Source organism: Capsella rubella, unplaced genomic scaffold, assembly GCF_000375325.1.
Source record: "Capsella rubella cultivar Monte Gargano unplaced genomic scaffold, Caprub1_0 scaffold_6, whole genome shotgun sequence".
Lineage (NCBI taxonomy): Eukaryota > Viridiplantae > Streptophyta > Magnoliopsida > Brassicales > Brassicaceae > Capsella > Capsella rubella.
Window position 1 is genome coordinate 1,970,507 of NW_006238918.1, and position 14,856 is coordinate 1,985,362.

At 33.6% G+C, this 14,856-nt stretch overlaps 3 protein-coding genes across 5 annotated transcripts; 2 read left to right on the plus strand and 1 right to left on the minus strand.

Moving 5' to 3' along the window:
- The first annotated feature begins 2,683 nt into the window (after positions 1-2,683).
- LOC111830238 (agamous-like MADS-box protein AGL86) lies at positions 2,684-3,403 on the plus strand. The gene has a single exon (XM_023781917.1). It carries the CDS (start codon positions 2,684-2,686, stop codon positions 3,401-3,403), a length of 720 nt encoding a protein of 239 aa, XP_023637685.1.
- Positions 3,404-5,035: 1,632 nt separating this feature from the next.
- Positions 5,036-7,093, plus strand: LOC17882688 (nuclear transcription factor Y subunit A-10). Of its 2 annotated transcripts, none has more exons than XM_023781434.1 (5): positions 5,036-5,114; positions 5,435-5,700; positions 5,913-6,004; positions 6,101-6,307; positions 6,377-7,093. In XM_023781434.1, the coding sequence occupies exons 2-5, from the start codon at positions 5,508-5,510 to the stop codon at positions 6,692-6,694; spliced, it is 810 nt and encodes a 269-aa protein (XP_023637202.1). In that variant the 5' UTR covers positions 5,036-5,114; positions 5,435-5,507; the 3' UTR covers positions 6,695-7,093. The 2 variants fall into 2 exon arrangements, with proteins under 2 accessions (XP_023637202.1, XP_006288452.1); XM_006288390.2 differs by having other exon boundaries at positions 5,042-5,114; positions 5,455-5,700.
- A 1,012-nt stretch (positions 7,094-8,105) lies between these two features.
- On the minus strand, positions 8,106-13,658 carry LOC17882783 (ABC transporter G family member 22). 2 transcript variants are annotated; one of them, XM_006287061.2, is made up of 11 exons: positions 13,565-13,658; positions 12,958-13,380; positions 11,501-11,571; positions 10,649-10,884; positions 10,406-10,561; positions 10,141-10,324; positions 9,745-10,053; positions 9,366-9,653; positions 8,992-9,276; positions 8,791-8,898; positions 8,106-8,680 (listed from the first exon to the last, which is right to left on the minus strand). In XM_006287061.2, the coding sequence occupies exons 2-11, from the start codon at positions 13,361-13,363 to the stop codon at positions 8,465-8,467; spliced, it is 2,259 nt and encodes a 752-aa protein (XP_006287123.1). In that variant the 5' UTR covers positions 13,364-13,380; positions 13,565-13,658; the 3' UTR covers positions 8,106-8,464. The 2 variants fall into 2 exon arrangements, with proteins under 2 accessions (XP_006287123.1, XP_023636746.1); XM_023780978.1 differs by lacking the exons at positions 11,501-11,571; positions 12,958-13,380; positions 13,565-13,658 and adding an exon at positions 11,077-11,236.
- Positions 13,659-14,856: the final 1,198 nt, after the last annotated feature.

The following is a 14,856-nucleotide window of genomic DNA, read 5'->3' on the forward strand; positions in this document are numbered from 1 at the left end:
CTGAACAATAAAAAAAAAAAAAAAAGCAAATTTTCGATAACTTAACTTATAAATCCACCTTTCTTCCCTAATTAGAAGATGGATTCTGGCCGACTTTCTTGGATTAGTGTTAGACAGGGATACTACTATTTCTTAACAATGAGATGAGACAATCTATGACGGAAAGTAAAAAAAACGAAACTGACCCCTCTTTTTTGCTTTTTTTTATGTTAGACCAATCACTTCTTGTAAAAGATTCCGTACTAGACGATTTTTAGAATCACTTCATGGTGAGTAATTCTCTCTTCAATGACATGATACACTGTTATCTAGATAAGTTCTTTTATTTATTTATTATGAATTATCTTAAATTTATATTTTTGATAGTAATAGAATTCATGATTAATCACATGTTTAGTATAATTCAAGTTTTTCTTTGAGATATATATATACTCTGTGTACTTGGGAAAATATGTTCTAAGTTTTTTGTGCTTGTTAGTGCTTAATTTTGTGAGATGTATTGAAAGTTATTATAACTAGAGATCGTATTGTTATGGATTGCATGTTTTGACGTTTGTGTGTGCTTGTTAGTGTTTTAGTGTTAGACAATAATACACATATATATAGTTGTCGATACATGATTTCGAGTTGGTACGTAGTTATCTAATATCTTTAACAATTATCAAAATCAGCATCTTCTTTTTCAAAATTTATAAAATAGTTTATGAAATGATTAAAAAAACAAAACAAAACTCTCTTCGTATACCTTTTTAGTATATGTATTGTTGTTATCGGATGAGGTGATGACGTTAGTTCTTGAACTATTTTGTCATGTTTTTCTGGACAAAATGATGCATTTTGATTTTGCAATTGCTTTCCCTCCTTTGTGTTTTACCAAATATCTCTTATTTCCTAATCATTGTTTTTTTTTTTTCTTTTTTTTGTTCAGCAACGTAGCATCAACATAGCATCCTCTTTTGTTTGCTCTGAAATCTTATTTGTCTTCAAAGTTTCCCTATCTTTACATTTCTATAAATTTTAATTTATATTTACATAATCTAGCTTATGAAGAATTATTTGTTGTTTTATATAGTTTAATACAACATACAGTATTTGTTGTCGCCTATGCAGCCATGCAGGATCATTAATTTGATCAAAAGAGTTCACCTCTCTCCACAAATTAAAAGGTTGATATATCCTACCATTTGTTTTCTGGGTAAGCAACCCATATATTACTCATATTTTACTATAACTTGTTATATATAGAAGATGACAATCGATCATGATATTTATATTCTACAGTCTTCAGATATTTTTTACTTAAAACGAATTCAGTTAAACTCACAATATGGATTTTTATGTATTTACAAACAACTATGATGTTATGAAATATTTTATTCCCTCTACTTAATTTTATTTTCTATGAGGAACAACACTTTTCCCGGGATGCATTTATTTTTGGCATACAAAAATGTATTTATTCTTATTATTAAATTAGATTAAATAAAAAAGTAACATATAGGAAATGGACTTTGCTTTCGGCCCATGTAAATATTCGAAAATAGTGTTTATGTTGGCCTCTAAATTGTAACCAATGTTCTAAAAAATGTTTTAGACGTTTACCTAAGCTTTCTTAAGACGCTAGATTAACAAAAAATCATTAATAAAAAACAATAATGATATAACTACTTAAAATACCGTTGAGATACCTAATGTAAGAAAATTATATATATATATATATATCTATCTTAACATTTTTGAATTACATTTTGTACTAAAATCTATTTTGAGTTATAACCTTTTATTTTGTAATATTTGCATAGTCAAACCCTTGCCATTTGAATAAATAACAAAATTTAAAAGTAAATTTTGTAATTAAATCACAAGAAAATTGGAAACAAATATTTATTACATTAAAAAATTTCCTAAAATATCTCTCTAATAAGTTAAATCCCTCTCCAATATATTTATATGATCTTATTGTTTTTAATTTATATTATTACATAACATATATTTATAATAAAAATACAAATTTTTTCACACATTTTGAAATTTAAATTTTGAAAACGGACGCATATAACTCAATCGATAAAGGAAAAAATATATGTAAAACGTCTACATAAGGTATAAAATTTTAGATAACAGTTCAAAACCATTATAAATTGAACGGGTTTGAGTTTACATAAATATGATTATATTTTTCAATGGGTTATATATATTAAAAATCTTTTACGGATTAAGTTAAAATATGATTTTTTATTTACAACGAAATCGTCATGTGGTATACCGCAGGTTGACCACATATATCTATGAATCTACTTATAATACAAATTCATAAAATTATATAAAAATAAAATGAAATAAACACATATAAAACTAGACTATATAAACCAACTACAAAAATATCCACCAAACAAATATATTAAATTATGGACCCGTGGTATACCACGGGATAAATCCTAGTATGGTAATACTTAGAGGAATAAAAAGGGATAACTCTAGAAAAAAAAAAACAATAATCCTATTTTGTTTTTACAAAGCTGCCTAAAAATTCATTCAACATTATTTGACTCAAAACATGAGGAGGCAGTTTCAAAATTTTATTACTTTCCTTATATACTATCCTTTGTTTTCCTATATATAAGACCACCATGATCTCTTTTTATAAACACACACAAAAGAAAAGAAAAAATAAACATAAGAAATGGGAAGAAGAAGAGTGACCTTGAATTGGGCAAACCAGAGAGCGAGAAGAGCTAACATTAAGACGAGGCTTGCTGGACTCATCAAAAAAACGAATGAGCTCACAATTCTTTGCGATGTAAAAGCTTGTCTCGTGGTGTTTGATCGCGAGGAAGATCAGGTTGTGGTTTGGCCATCTACCCCAGAGGCAAAATCACTCATTAACAATTACTATTCTTTAGCGAAGCATGAAAGGAACAAGAAGGCCGCTGACCCGGAGTCATTCATCCAGGCCAATATCCAAAAGCTTGAGAAGAAAATGGCCGATACTAGGGATGCTATTGAGGAGTTTGAGATGGATAATCTCATGTCCGAACTCAACCATGGTCGTAAACTTGTTGATCTTTCCCGAACCGAAATTGATAAATTGCTGTCATATACCGGTAAAAGAATTATGAGTTTCAGGAGAAAGATGGGTTCTATGGAACATCTTAATCATGTGAGCTTCGACGAGGCATTTCATGGAGAAGCGACTTTGAGGGCTTTTAATGTTTCGTCTGCCGGGTGGGACAGAACTGCAAGTGTTTATTATTTTGATGATTGGAGGCTTTCTTGTTTACCCACAATGATCACTAGATCAGACCAACACATAGAACCAATTGATGCTGATGAAGACTTGGGCAGAACCTCTAACGGAGAGAGCAGCAAGGCCTTTGGTGGCGCTGAAGATGATGCCGAGTGAAGCTATCCTCGAAGTAGACATGACAATACATGTGTCTCTCATTTTATCAAAATAAATGTTTTTTTTTCTTTTATCGTTGTTTCTTACTCATATTTCTAGTTTTTAATGTCGTTGGTCAAGTTCTTTTTGGTTTATGTTAAATTTATATAATAATAACTTGTCATGTCAACTTAATTTTAACCGAATGTTTGTGTCTTTTAATTCCTTGCAGTTTGAAGAACTCATCCATATTAATTTAAAAGCATAAGTTTTTTCTATATTATAAATTAAAGCATCGTATTATGTTATAAGATTATCATACATCATACATAGTTTTAATTTTTAAACTCATCCAAAACAAGAAAAAAGAAACAAGTTTTAATCTTTAAAGCTAATTCATAACATGACTTGTTATTTTCTTTATTTTAAATTAAAGTATATAAGTATGAATATACAGTAAAACCTCTATAAATTAATAATGTTGGGACCATGAAAAACTATTAATTTATAAAGGTTTTAATTTATCGATAAATTAATAATTATTAATTTATAGAGAGATTTTCCGAATTTGGAAAGTTTTTTCAAAAAAATATGTAAAAATAAACTTTAACAAAAACTAATGTGTCTATATATACATATAATTTGAAAATTTTGCCTAATTATTAATTTATAATATTGATGGGACCATATATTTAAAAAGGATTTTCAAAAAAATTATTATCTTATTATTTTATCGAAATGTGTTCAAAATTATACTAGTCCCAACTTGGGATTGGAGAAATTTATTAATTTATAGAGAGTATTAATTTATCGAGTATTAATTTATAGAGGTTATACTGTATGTGATGTGTTGGAGGAACAAAAACATATTAGATTAATAGATTCTTATATCATTTTTTCATTCTATATAAACCAAATTACAGTCCATACAAGTGTTAAGGAAATATATCTTTGTGTATCTGAGAAGTAAAATAGAAAGACATCATCTTCTTTCTTTCTTTTTATTTCCTTTTTTCTTTGATACCCTCTATTATTTTCGTAAAAGAGCATATACATAATAAAATTATTAGGATAAGGTTAAAAATTTTTAATGAGTGTTGTTGAAAGGGGTCAAAATTTGATGGGCCGATTTAATATTTTCAACATCTTATACTCTTCAAGTGGCCCTTTATAAAACGGGCTTAAAAAGTCGGGTCCATAATAATTTGGTAGAACCCGAGTTTTAAATTTGACAATAGAAGACTGTAAAAAAAAAACGACTTTTTTCTCCCTTTGTTATGTTTTTGTTGGCCCTTTTACGAAGTTTCTTTCTATTTTATCAGAAAGGAACAAAAAAAAAAAAAAAAATCAAACTTGACGACAACGCAGTACTGTTTTAGTTGATGGAGATTGGTATGAAAATGATTATCAAGTGTTGTGGGATCATTGTAGCTTGTGGAGAGAGCACGTCAAGCCAACGCTACAGTTTAACTAGAGCAATAATTCTGCTTTTTTTTTGTTTTTTTTTTTTGGTTTCTGATGTCACCTACTAAAGGAAAAATTTATATATAATTTATTAAAAATACTCGCATGAAAGTTGAAGGTGATTGGTTGCTGAAGCTATTGTTTCTATTACACTTGTTCACTCATCTCTCTCTCTCTCCATCTCTCTTTGTAGATCTTTGTTTCTAATTTGGAACCGACATGGCTCCCAACTAATAGGAATCTCAAAGCTTCTCACTCTCTCTTGTGTGTAAGTCTTCTCTGCTTATGTTATTTTCCTTATCCCTATTTGGACTGTTACTTGTAAGATTTGGTTCTGTTATTTGATCTCTTCATCCTCTTTTTTTGTTTTTGGACATTAATGTTTCGTTTGTCGATTTGATTTTTTGGGTCTAGTTACTTTTATAGCTTCTCCCAAATTTTCTTTCTTTTAAGACCAATAGAGTCTGTTTCTTGAGTGTGGTCTGCAGATGGGTTCGTCTGAAGTTTTTTCCTTGTTAGAGTTTTCTATCCTTGGGCAAAGGTCTTTTAGTTATTGACTTATGTGTTTTTTTGAAAAATCTTGTTAAGCGGATCTTTCAACTCCGCAGCATCTACCTGCGGCTCTCTTTCACTGTTCCGTTGGACTTTTGGACATAAAGCTATGCAAACTGAGGAACTTTTGTCGCCACCTCAGACTCCTTGGTGGAATGCTTTTGGATCTCAGCCGTTGACTACGGAGAGCCTTTCCGGAGACGCTTCTGATGCATTCGCCGGAGTTAAGGCAGTTACTCCGGAGACAGAACAAGATGTGGTGGATAAACAATGTTCTACAACTCTCTTCACTCTCTCACCTGGTAAACTCTTAACTTTCCTTAATGGAAGCTTTCTGAAATGTTTTTACTGAAATTCTGACTTCTCTATTTAATTTAGTGGAAAATTATATAACCTTAACATATATTAATTAATGACCTTGCAAGAAGACAATACGTCTCTGTTTCTTGCACATAATAGAATGAATACAAATGCTTTTAAGTAACTTTATATGTTCTGTCTGATCTTGACTTAGGTGGTGGAAAGAGTTCACAAAATGTGCCAAAGCCTCATGTCGCTTTCACGATGCAATCAGCTTGCTTCGAGTTTGGCTTTGCTCGGCCAACGGTATTGCAGTGGAACATCCAAAAATTCAAAAACCATTTATATAATAATCCTTTGATTTTACTCCTGAGTATTTGCTGTGTTTTGTTTTCATTGTAGATCTACACAAAGCATCCTCATGTAGAACAATACTATGGAGTTGTTTCAGCCTATGGATCTCAGAGGTCTTCGGGCCGAGTAATGCTGCCTCTTAAGATGGATACAGAAGAGGATGGTACCATCTATGTGAACGCTAAGCAGTACCATGGAATTATTAGGCGACGCCAGTCCAGAGCAAAGGCTGAAAAACTGAGTAGATGCCGTAAGGTAACTTATTGAAAGTATTTGATTTCAATACTCACTCGAAAAATGTTGACTTAGGTTATGATGTCACAGCCATATATTCATCACTCACGCCATCTCCATGCTATGCGCCGTCCTAGAGGATCTGGGGGGCGTTTCTTGAACACCAAGAAAGCTGATGCAACTAAGCAGTCTAAGCCGAGCAATTCTCAGAGTTCTGAAGTCTTTCATCCGGAAAACAAGACCATGAACTCGTCGAGGGAAGCAAACATGCCAAATCTCTCAGGATCCGAAGTTACAAGTATGGATTACTTTCTAAGTTCGTCAGTCTATACTCCTAGTGGCATGGTCATGCCTCTCAAGTGGAATGCAGCAACAATGGATATAGGCTGCTGCAATCTTAATACATGATCAAGAGATAGGGACAAGACTTGGGGTTGGTTCACCGGTCTTTTGTCTTGTCCCTTATCTTTCAGCCAAACGGAGAGAGGAGAACTTGTGTCCTGAAAAAGGACAATGAGTTTCCTTGGTTTATAAGATTGGTCCTTATACCATCGTTTGGCTGTAATCAGGCAAATCATCTTTGGCTCATCCTTCATCAAGGACTTCGGTTCGTCTCAACGCATCTTTATAAGATTTGAACTGGTGAATAGACCTTGGGTTATGTTTTAAGTAAAGTTAAAATTAGTGAATAAAAATGATGGGTTGCTACTACCCTCTTATTCCAACTAATGTTTATGTTTATGAAACATATGTAAGAATTTCAAGTTAACGTGGTTTATGTTATGTAACAAAGTTAAAAAATATATTTCGGTCTATCTGATGACTTGCCAGAGCTTCTTGACTACTGTTTACATTGTAATTTTTATAGAATGAAATGATTTCAAACAAATTTACGGTTGAACGACCAGCTATGTGTAATCTACGCCTTAGGCCACCATTATTGGTGGTAAAGACATATTTTTGTTTAAGATTTGCTAAGATCACTTCTTATATAAGAGCATATCTTAGCAAATCTTAAGTTAAGATATCATCAATAATTATGGCAAACTAACCAACATGTTGTTTTTTTTACCAACATTTTATTGATTCAATTCATTATTCTTTGTTTCTATTTAAATTCTTTAGTTAACGATCAGCTCATATGCTTGGGGCTGAGTTAAGAAGAAAAAAATGTACAGTATCAAAAATTCAGAATGCTCTTTCTTTAACTTTTCCATAGTTAGAGCAAAATTGTTATTAATCATCATATATATAGTAAAAGATATATAATAAATAGCACCCTTTTAACATGTAAATGGAACTATGTAAGCTATTACTTTAACCAAACTAAAGCAATTGAAAGTGCATTGGATTAGTATTCATAGGTTTTGTATCAACTGAGGGATTCATGGAGGCATATATAAGAGGTGGATTGCAACAAGGAATGAGTAGCATTCGCTGTAACTTGTAAATATGAAGTGTTTGTGAAGGTTGTAAAATTTTGGAAATAGTAGAAAATAATTTAAAAAATGACTACATTTACAATTGTGAATGGGTGAATATACTACTTTCTAAAGTTTGTTTTGAAAACGTACTACTATATCAGTCACTCACTTATCTCTAAAGAAAACAATTGGTTGAGACATAACGAGAGAGCATAAGTGATTATCGCAGTGGGGATCGTAAAGATTGTTTTCATCTGCGAGCGAAAACATATGGTTGCAATACTTTTAACAGAAAAAGTCCGGAATATAATTATCTTATTATATTATTGTATTAACTAAAACAATATTAGCTTCATATTTTGTATTGACTTTGGTTTAATTATATCAAATTACAATAATATTAATATTATGCATATAACCATTAAAAAAATGCATAACAGGGTTGGTACTTAAAAAGATCTGATCAAAACATAAGGTTCGTCTGGTTAATAGACATGAACCATTGTTAGATTCGATCTACTAATACAAACTAAAACAGATCGCTTCCAATCAAGACATCTTTCACCACCCAATCATATTATCAAACTTCATAAACACTTTTTGTAAATTCTGTAACTAAGCAAGAATAATCTTAGGACCAATCTCTTAATCGTTGTCAAGGATTGGTTGTCGTGTCAAGATCATCAAGAACTGACGCACTCTTTTATATGTCTTAGTGCTTCTTCTATGTTATTTCTTCGTGTTGGAAAACGAGTTATGTTGAGATCTTCATCTGCCTTAGAGACAGATACGCGAGGAGGCGATAACCGAAGATCATGGCAACGAGTGCTACTACTTCAGTTAGTCCATTGTCTATTCTCATCCCGTTGATGGATTCAGCGAAGTCCTGATATTGGACTTTAAGAAGAAGCTTGTAGGTGTGGTAGTTGAAAGATAGATAACGTATCCACGAAATGAATACAGGCACTTTCTGTGAAGAGGAGAAAAAAAAAAGGAAAGATAAGAAAATCAATAAAACAGAGGAAATCAAGAAACAGAGGAAGCTAAAAACAGAGGAAAATCAAGAAACAGAGGACTTGCCTTGACAAAGAATCCTCCTGCGAGCATGAACGTCATGACAGTTACTGAAGCCAAAGTCGTAGCCTTCTTTAAATCCATTAAAATGGCACCAATAGCAAGTCCCAGTCCCTAGCAAAGAGAAGAAAGCACAATCAAATCAGTGTTTTGATTACACTTTATAATTGTTCATTAATGTTAATAATTATATCGATCTGAATATACCTGAGCTGCAATGATGCAAAGGAAGACTGTGAGCATGCTCAAGAAGAAGGGATAAGGGCTGAGACGAAGACCTGTCATGAAATAGACGACGAGAAGGAAGAGGGAAGGTAGAATAAAGTCGAGAGGGAGATCACTTGTGGTCCGAGCTAGGAAATATGCGCTTAATCTGTACATATCCGCTGCTCTCTCCTTATTCAACATCGCTCTCTCTTGCGGAAACGCAAAGATTGCTGTGAAAACTGGGAAGAATCCCCAAAACACTGCTATGAAGAAGAGCAAACCGGCCTGCAAAAAGAAAAAGAAGCATAAGAGTTTCATCTTCATTGCAGCAAATCATACTGAAATTTATGTTAAACCAAACGACAACAACATACCTGATCTTGTAGTCCTCTTGGAGTCCGAATGTCCGACTGCCACCAGAGAAGCCCTAAAATGACAGCTGTGGAAAGAACTTGTGTGACACGCAACCAGCTGAAGTATTCGTGTCTCCGTTCTTTGAGTCCTCTGCAGAATAGAATGCAATATTGCTCCCACCAGCCCGCTCCCCAGTGACGCTTTAGACGCATAGCTTTGGCCTTAGTTTCTTCGTCAAGTGGTGCAGGATCCATTAGTTTCTTCTTCTCCTGTTCTGCAACACGAGTCTCGTATGCCTCCACTAGATACTGCTTACAAGTTTTTCGATATATATATCAGAGCTCAATTTGGTTCCAGGCAATCATCATTTGCTAGAAATGTTGTTGCTTCTATAATTACCTCATGGACTGCAGCAGGAGATGGCTTGCCAGTTGGTGTTTCTCTGCCTGAATTGCCAACTTGAACCCTATCATCTAGCTCAGAAGGCACAGAGATATCGTTGATGTTACCATTGGCAAGATCGAGCAAGAACTCTGCAGGATTCATGGCTATAAGAGGAGAGCATCCAATGGAAGAGAAGTAGTCCAAAGCTTCTGCTGATTTTCCAAAGTAGAGAAGACTTCCTCTTCCTAGTAGAATCAGCTTGTCAAATCTATGGAAGAGCCTACTCGAGGGCTGATGTATCGTTGTGATCACGGTTTTCCCCGCCTGTTGCAAAAACATCCTCAAGATTCATTAAAAAATAAATCAAAGCAAACATACAAATTGTCTGAACAAGCAAAGAAACAAACAAACATCGGCGATGTCGTGGAGCATCTGAATGGTTCTAAGAGCAGTGGTGGAATCTAAACCAGAGGTTGGTTCATCAAGAAGTAATAGAGAAGGATTAATGATGATCTCATTTCCAATAGAAACTCTTTTCCTCTCTCCACCTGATACACCACGCACGAATGCTCCTCCAATCATAGTGTCTTGGCACCTACAAACACGCAAGTTATTAAAATATAGACCACAATTTATTTTTTTGTTTTGTTGGAACCTCTTGAAAGATTCAACGTACCTCTCCAAACCCAACTCTTCGATAACATCTAAAGCTCGTTGCTCCTTCTGCTCTCTCGTAAGAGTCTTGGGTAAGCGCAGACGAGCGGCATAGGTTAGCGTTTCTTTCACGGTAAGATGAGGAAACAGAACATCATCTTGAGTCACAAACCCAATCCTACCACCAAACCAAGAACCAATTGTTTAGTCTCCATGTGTATTCTAAAAAGAAGAGTATGAGGGGTTTAGGGCAAAAAATACTAACTTGCTTTTCAAGAATTTAGAGTAAGGCTTGTCGTTGTAAGTAACAGAGCCTCCAGTAGAAGATTGTGAGATCCGACCAGCGAGTAAGCTAAGAAGAGTAGTTTTGCCACTCCCTGAAGGTCCCATGAGAGCAAGAACTTCACCAGGATTCACACTCCCAGTTATCCCACTTAATATCTCTTTCTCCACAGATGAAGTCATTTTCTTTATTACCACTTTGTATGTAACATCCCTGAACTGCACATTCACAAAAAAGAAAAACACCACTAAGTCTTGAGACATTACTTCACTCATGAAATGAAACCTATTTTCAGAAATCTTATTACACTTTCGTCCCCCCTTTGTCTAATCTTAACTATATGTATGGATATGATCTGAAGTCTTGTACATAAATTTCATGTAAGATGAGATCATGTACAAGACTAGAACCTGATGGAAAAGTAGAAAAAATGTGTGCTATTCTTTTGATCTCCTCTCAGTGCCTGCAGTGGCGGAGGTAGGAAATCGGATCATGAGGGTCAAAAACAAATTATAATGATTAATTGTGTTATAAAAAAAAATTATAGGGGTCAATTGTGTTATATTACAAGGGTCAATTTGATTTTTTTCCTAAAAATTCATCAAATTTGAAAGTTTATCAGGGTCAATTGACCCTCATGCCTCTACCATACCTCCGCCCCTGAGTGCCTGTGCAAACAGAGAAGATCAGTACCAAAAGAGATCAATCCCATATGCAATATAAAAAACACTAACTACTTGAATCCAAATGTTCTAATATATCTCTTTGTAACAACCCCATTTGTTTTTCTTTTGGTTCTTTTCTTCTTCTGCTTTGATGTAAGCATATATTTACCTTGAGAAAAATGGGTAATGTTGGTTCTGCTTGTAACTTAGGCTTCTTCTTTCCCGCTTCGTTATCTTCGGCTGAAAAAGTACTTAGGTTATACCGTTGACTCATCGTTACTTAGTAAAATAAAACAAACAAAGAAAGGCAGTGACTCAGTGAATGAATTTTCAAGTATGTGAATGTAATGTTAACACCTAAACACTATGGTATGTGAGCTTATGTTATACGAATGTGTAAACTATACGTTGGGCAATCTTTGTCAGCCAACTAAAACGTCTTTTACGTAAGATTTGGACTTTGAGGCCATATCGATCGTTTACACAGATTATACAACATACCAAACTCTATAAACTTCCAAAATTAGGACCCACTAATTTGACTAATTTAGTAGAGATAAATTGACTCATATATATTCTCACCAATTTTTCACCTACTTAAGTCATAAAAAGCTGTTAAGTTGGTGAATCAATCACTACGTGACGTTTACAAATCACCAGATTTTTATTTTGTTCCTTTTTCCCTACACACGTCTTTATTTAATTATCTAGTTTCCACCTATATAAGTGTGTATATGCACTTAACACAAAAAAATTGTATCATTAAGCGAGTATGAAAGTTAATTAAGAGAATAATGTATACACAACTATGAGTTGACTGATGATGGTTATCAAAACAAATAGTACAATGTTGAAATTTTATGACAATCACTAGTGGTTAATTACTGACTTTTTAATAACAAATGACGAAAACAATCAAAAGATATAAGAAAAAGTACAATATAAATTTATAAGTGGCCGTAGGCATGCATCTTTGACAAGTTTAATTAGTATTTACTATATTACCTTTAAGCAAACTAAGTACAACCTCTTTTTAAAACTACTATATGGAAGCACTTATATCTTTTTGAATATGGGGCCAACATCATAAGATTTAATTAAAATTTAAGTTTGCACTCGAGTTATGTCATGTGTGTGTGGTATTAAGTTAAAAATTAAAACAACTGAGATTGACCAAAATAAAAATATTTAATACTTACAACAAAGATATTAATTTCATTAAATTATATTTAATTGCACGCACCACTGAATTTGCAATTGAGAAAAGTGAAAAGAAAATTAAAAAAACAACAAAAAAGGAAAAAAGTTGAAAATATAATTATAAGTGGTGGGAGTTTTATGTTGCACGAGAAAGAGAACACGTGGAGCAAATTAGAAGGCCAATTGTTAAATTAATAGTATATGCAACTCTCTCATCTCAATCTCATGCAAAAAAAAAAAAAAAAAAGCAAAGCAACGCACACCAATCATGTATCCGTTGTTATCATTATTATTGCAGTATCATTTAATAATTTTGCATGTCTTAATGACGAAACTACCCTCTAAGCATGGGAAAATCGTATCTAAAATGACGAAAATACCCTTTGTCATAAATAAACATCAGTGAGATGAGTTCACACGACTTACGTATCATCTCGTCGTCGCTGAACGGTTTCTCATCGGTTATTTCCTCCGGCGGCATAGCGAACCCGGTGAACGAAAACGATAGCCCTAGAGATGCGCTTGAAGCACGGCTCAGAGCCGCACCGCTGCTCACTTCCTCTAGTTCGAGCTTCAGCTGAGCGCTCCTAGACTTCCTTATGTGTGTTCCGGCTCCGCCACTCCTCCCCGGAGACGCCCCCATCATCAGCCTCCTGCTTGATTTCCTCGACAACGTACCTCCTCCTCCAACGGCTGCTGGTGCCGTCGCAGGCACACCGTTAGCGTCCATGGAACCGTGAGGTGATTTCATGGCTGCGGCCACCGTCTCGTATAGCTGTTCCGATCGTGTTCGAGCTAAACCTGAGGCCAACGGTGGCTTTTCCATTGACATTATGGCGTTTCCTAAAACTGCCGACGATAAACCATATATCATAATCCATATTTGAAATTTATATACCAAGATTTACGTTAATATGTATGGGAAATAACAAGGAATTGAACATACATATAAATAGATATAATAAGAAAACAGGAATGACTATAAGAAGAAGATGGATATATTTTGTTTCTTCTTAAGATATAGAATCCATACCTTTGGGGAACTAAAAGATAAAAAAAAGTGTTTCCACTGTTTTGAAAGAGGTTTGTTTTTATGGTAGAGACGATGTTAAAGCTTGAAACTTGTGACACCCTTTCTTGGCTGCTCCATCCAACCTTCTTTTTATAGTCGCATTTATGAGTGGCTCAACTCAATTACGATATTACCCATTTGTTCGACTTTTCATATCATAAACTTTTTTTTTTCTTATATTGTCGAGTAGTTTTTTTTCTTATATGTACGATAATTAAGGACACAACTCACTTAATCTTTTAGTAGTAGAGATTAAAGTTAAAAACAAAATCATATACCTAAAACTCCATAATTTTGTAACGAGAACTTAATAGTACTTAAGGTACGGTTTGATTGTCTTTAATCTTCGAGTTTGAGACTAAATATAACAACTTTTACGTTGTGATTAATTATTAATTAAAAGAGATTGTAGATAATGAATAGTGACAAATGTTAATGTTCTGAAAATTCGTGAAAACGATTTCTATATATTAGTCTTTGAATTGTTATACTAAATATTTAAATTAACAAACATAAGTAACCATAACCTAGTCCATCAATATAATTTACAATAACTAACGGATTATTCACTCACAATATTATACATGGTCATAATTAAAAGAAACTGGTTACACTTGAACTCAATTTAAAAACTGACTCTAAATAATATTCTCTTGGTTGAGTATTGATTTGAGCTAGCTAGGTTTGCAATGAGAGTATAAAACCGATCACAAATTCACATAGATTAGTGGTTAGCTAGCACTTCAAGTTGGTACTATACGATCTAGTTAATCAATCTTTTTGGGAGAAATGTATTTTGTCTAACAAAACGTCATGGTAAAATTTGGCTTCAATATCCTAACTAATGATTAAAACCACAGTTTCTAACCATTATACAAACTACTTTCTGATCAACCATGCATGTATATGATTTATGTTTTTTTGTCTTAAATTAAGGAAGGTGAATAGTGAATACATATTCGCAGCGCTGAGTATAACTTGACGAGTATAACAGCGATAGTTTGCGGACACGATGTTTCCAGCTAAGTATGAAGCTTCCTAGCATCCTGACCGTACACGTGGTGGGACATTAACGAATACTATACTATACTATATATATACATGTTTTCTCTTATATGAATGAATAATAAGCAGCCGTAGTAATCAACCATCGTCTCGGATCCTCTTTTAGCACGACATAGATCCGTCGTCCATAATTCGTGATTAGAAATGTACCAACAAGCATGGAATCTTAATTTTCAGATTATCTCAAT

Bases quoted from the DNA above. Each gene is read 5' to 3' on its own strand.
- LOC17882688 (XM_023781434.1), top strand. From the start codon at position 5,508: ATGCAAACTGAGGAACTTTTGTCGCCACCTCAGACTCCTTGGTGGAAT. The intron at 5,701-5,912 runs GTAAACTCTTAA...ATCTTGACTTAG, and splicing joins TCTCTTCACTCTCTCACCTG to GTGGTGGAAAGAGTTCACAA. The intron at 6,308-6,376 runs GTAACTTATTGA...ATGATGTCACAG, and splicing joins AACTGAGTAGATGCCGTAAG to CCATATATTCATCACTCACG.
- LOC17882783 (XM_006287061.2), bottom strand. From the start codon at position 13,363: ATGTCAATGGAAAAGCCACCGTTGGCCTCAGGTTTAGCTCGAACACGA. The intron at 10,054-10,140 runs GTTTGTTTGTTT...TTTTTGCAACAG, and splicing joins TGCTCCACGACATCGCCGAT to GCGGGGAAAACCGTGATCAC. The intron at 8,681-8,790 runs GCAAGTCCTCTG...TCCTCTTCACAG, and splicing joins CAGGAGGATTCTTTGTCAAG to AAAGTGCCTGTATTCATTTC.
- LOC111830238 (XM_023781917.1), top strand. From the start codon at position 2,684: ATGGGAAGAAGAAGAGTGACCTTGAATTGGGCAAACCAGAGAGCGAGA.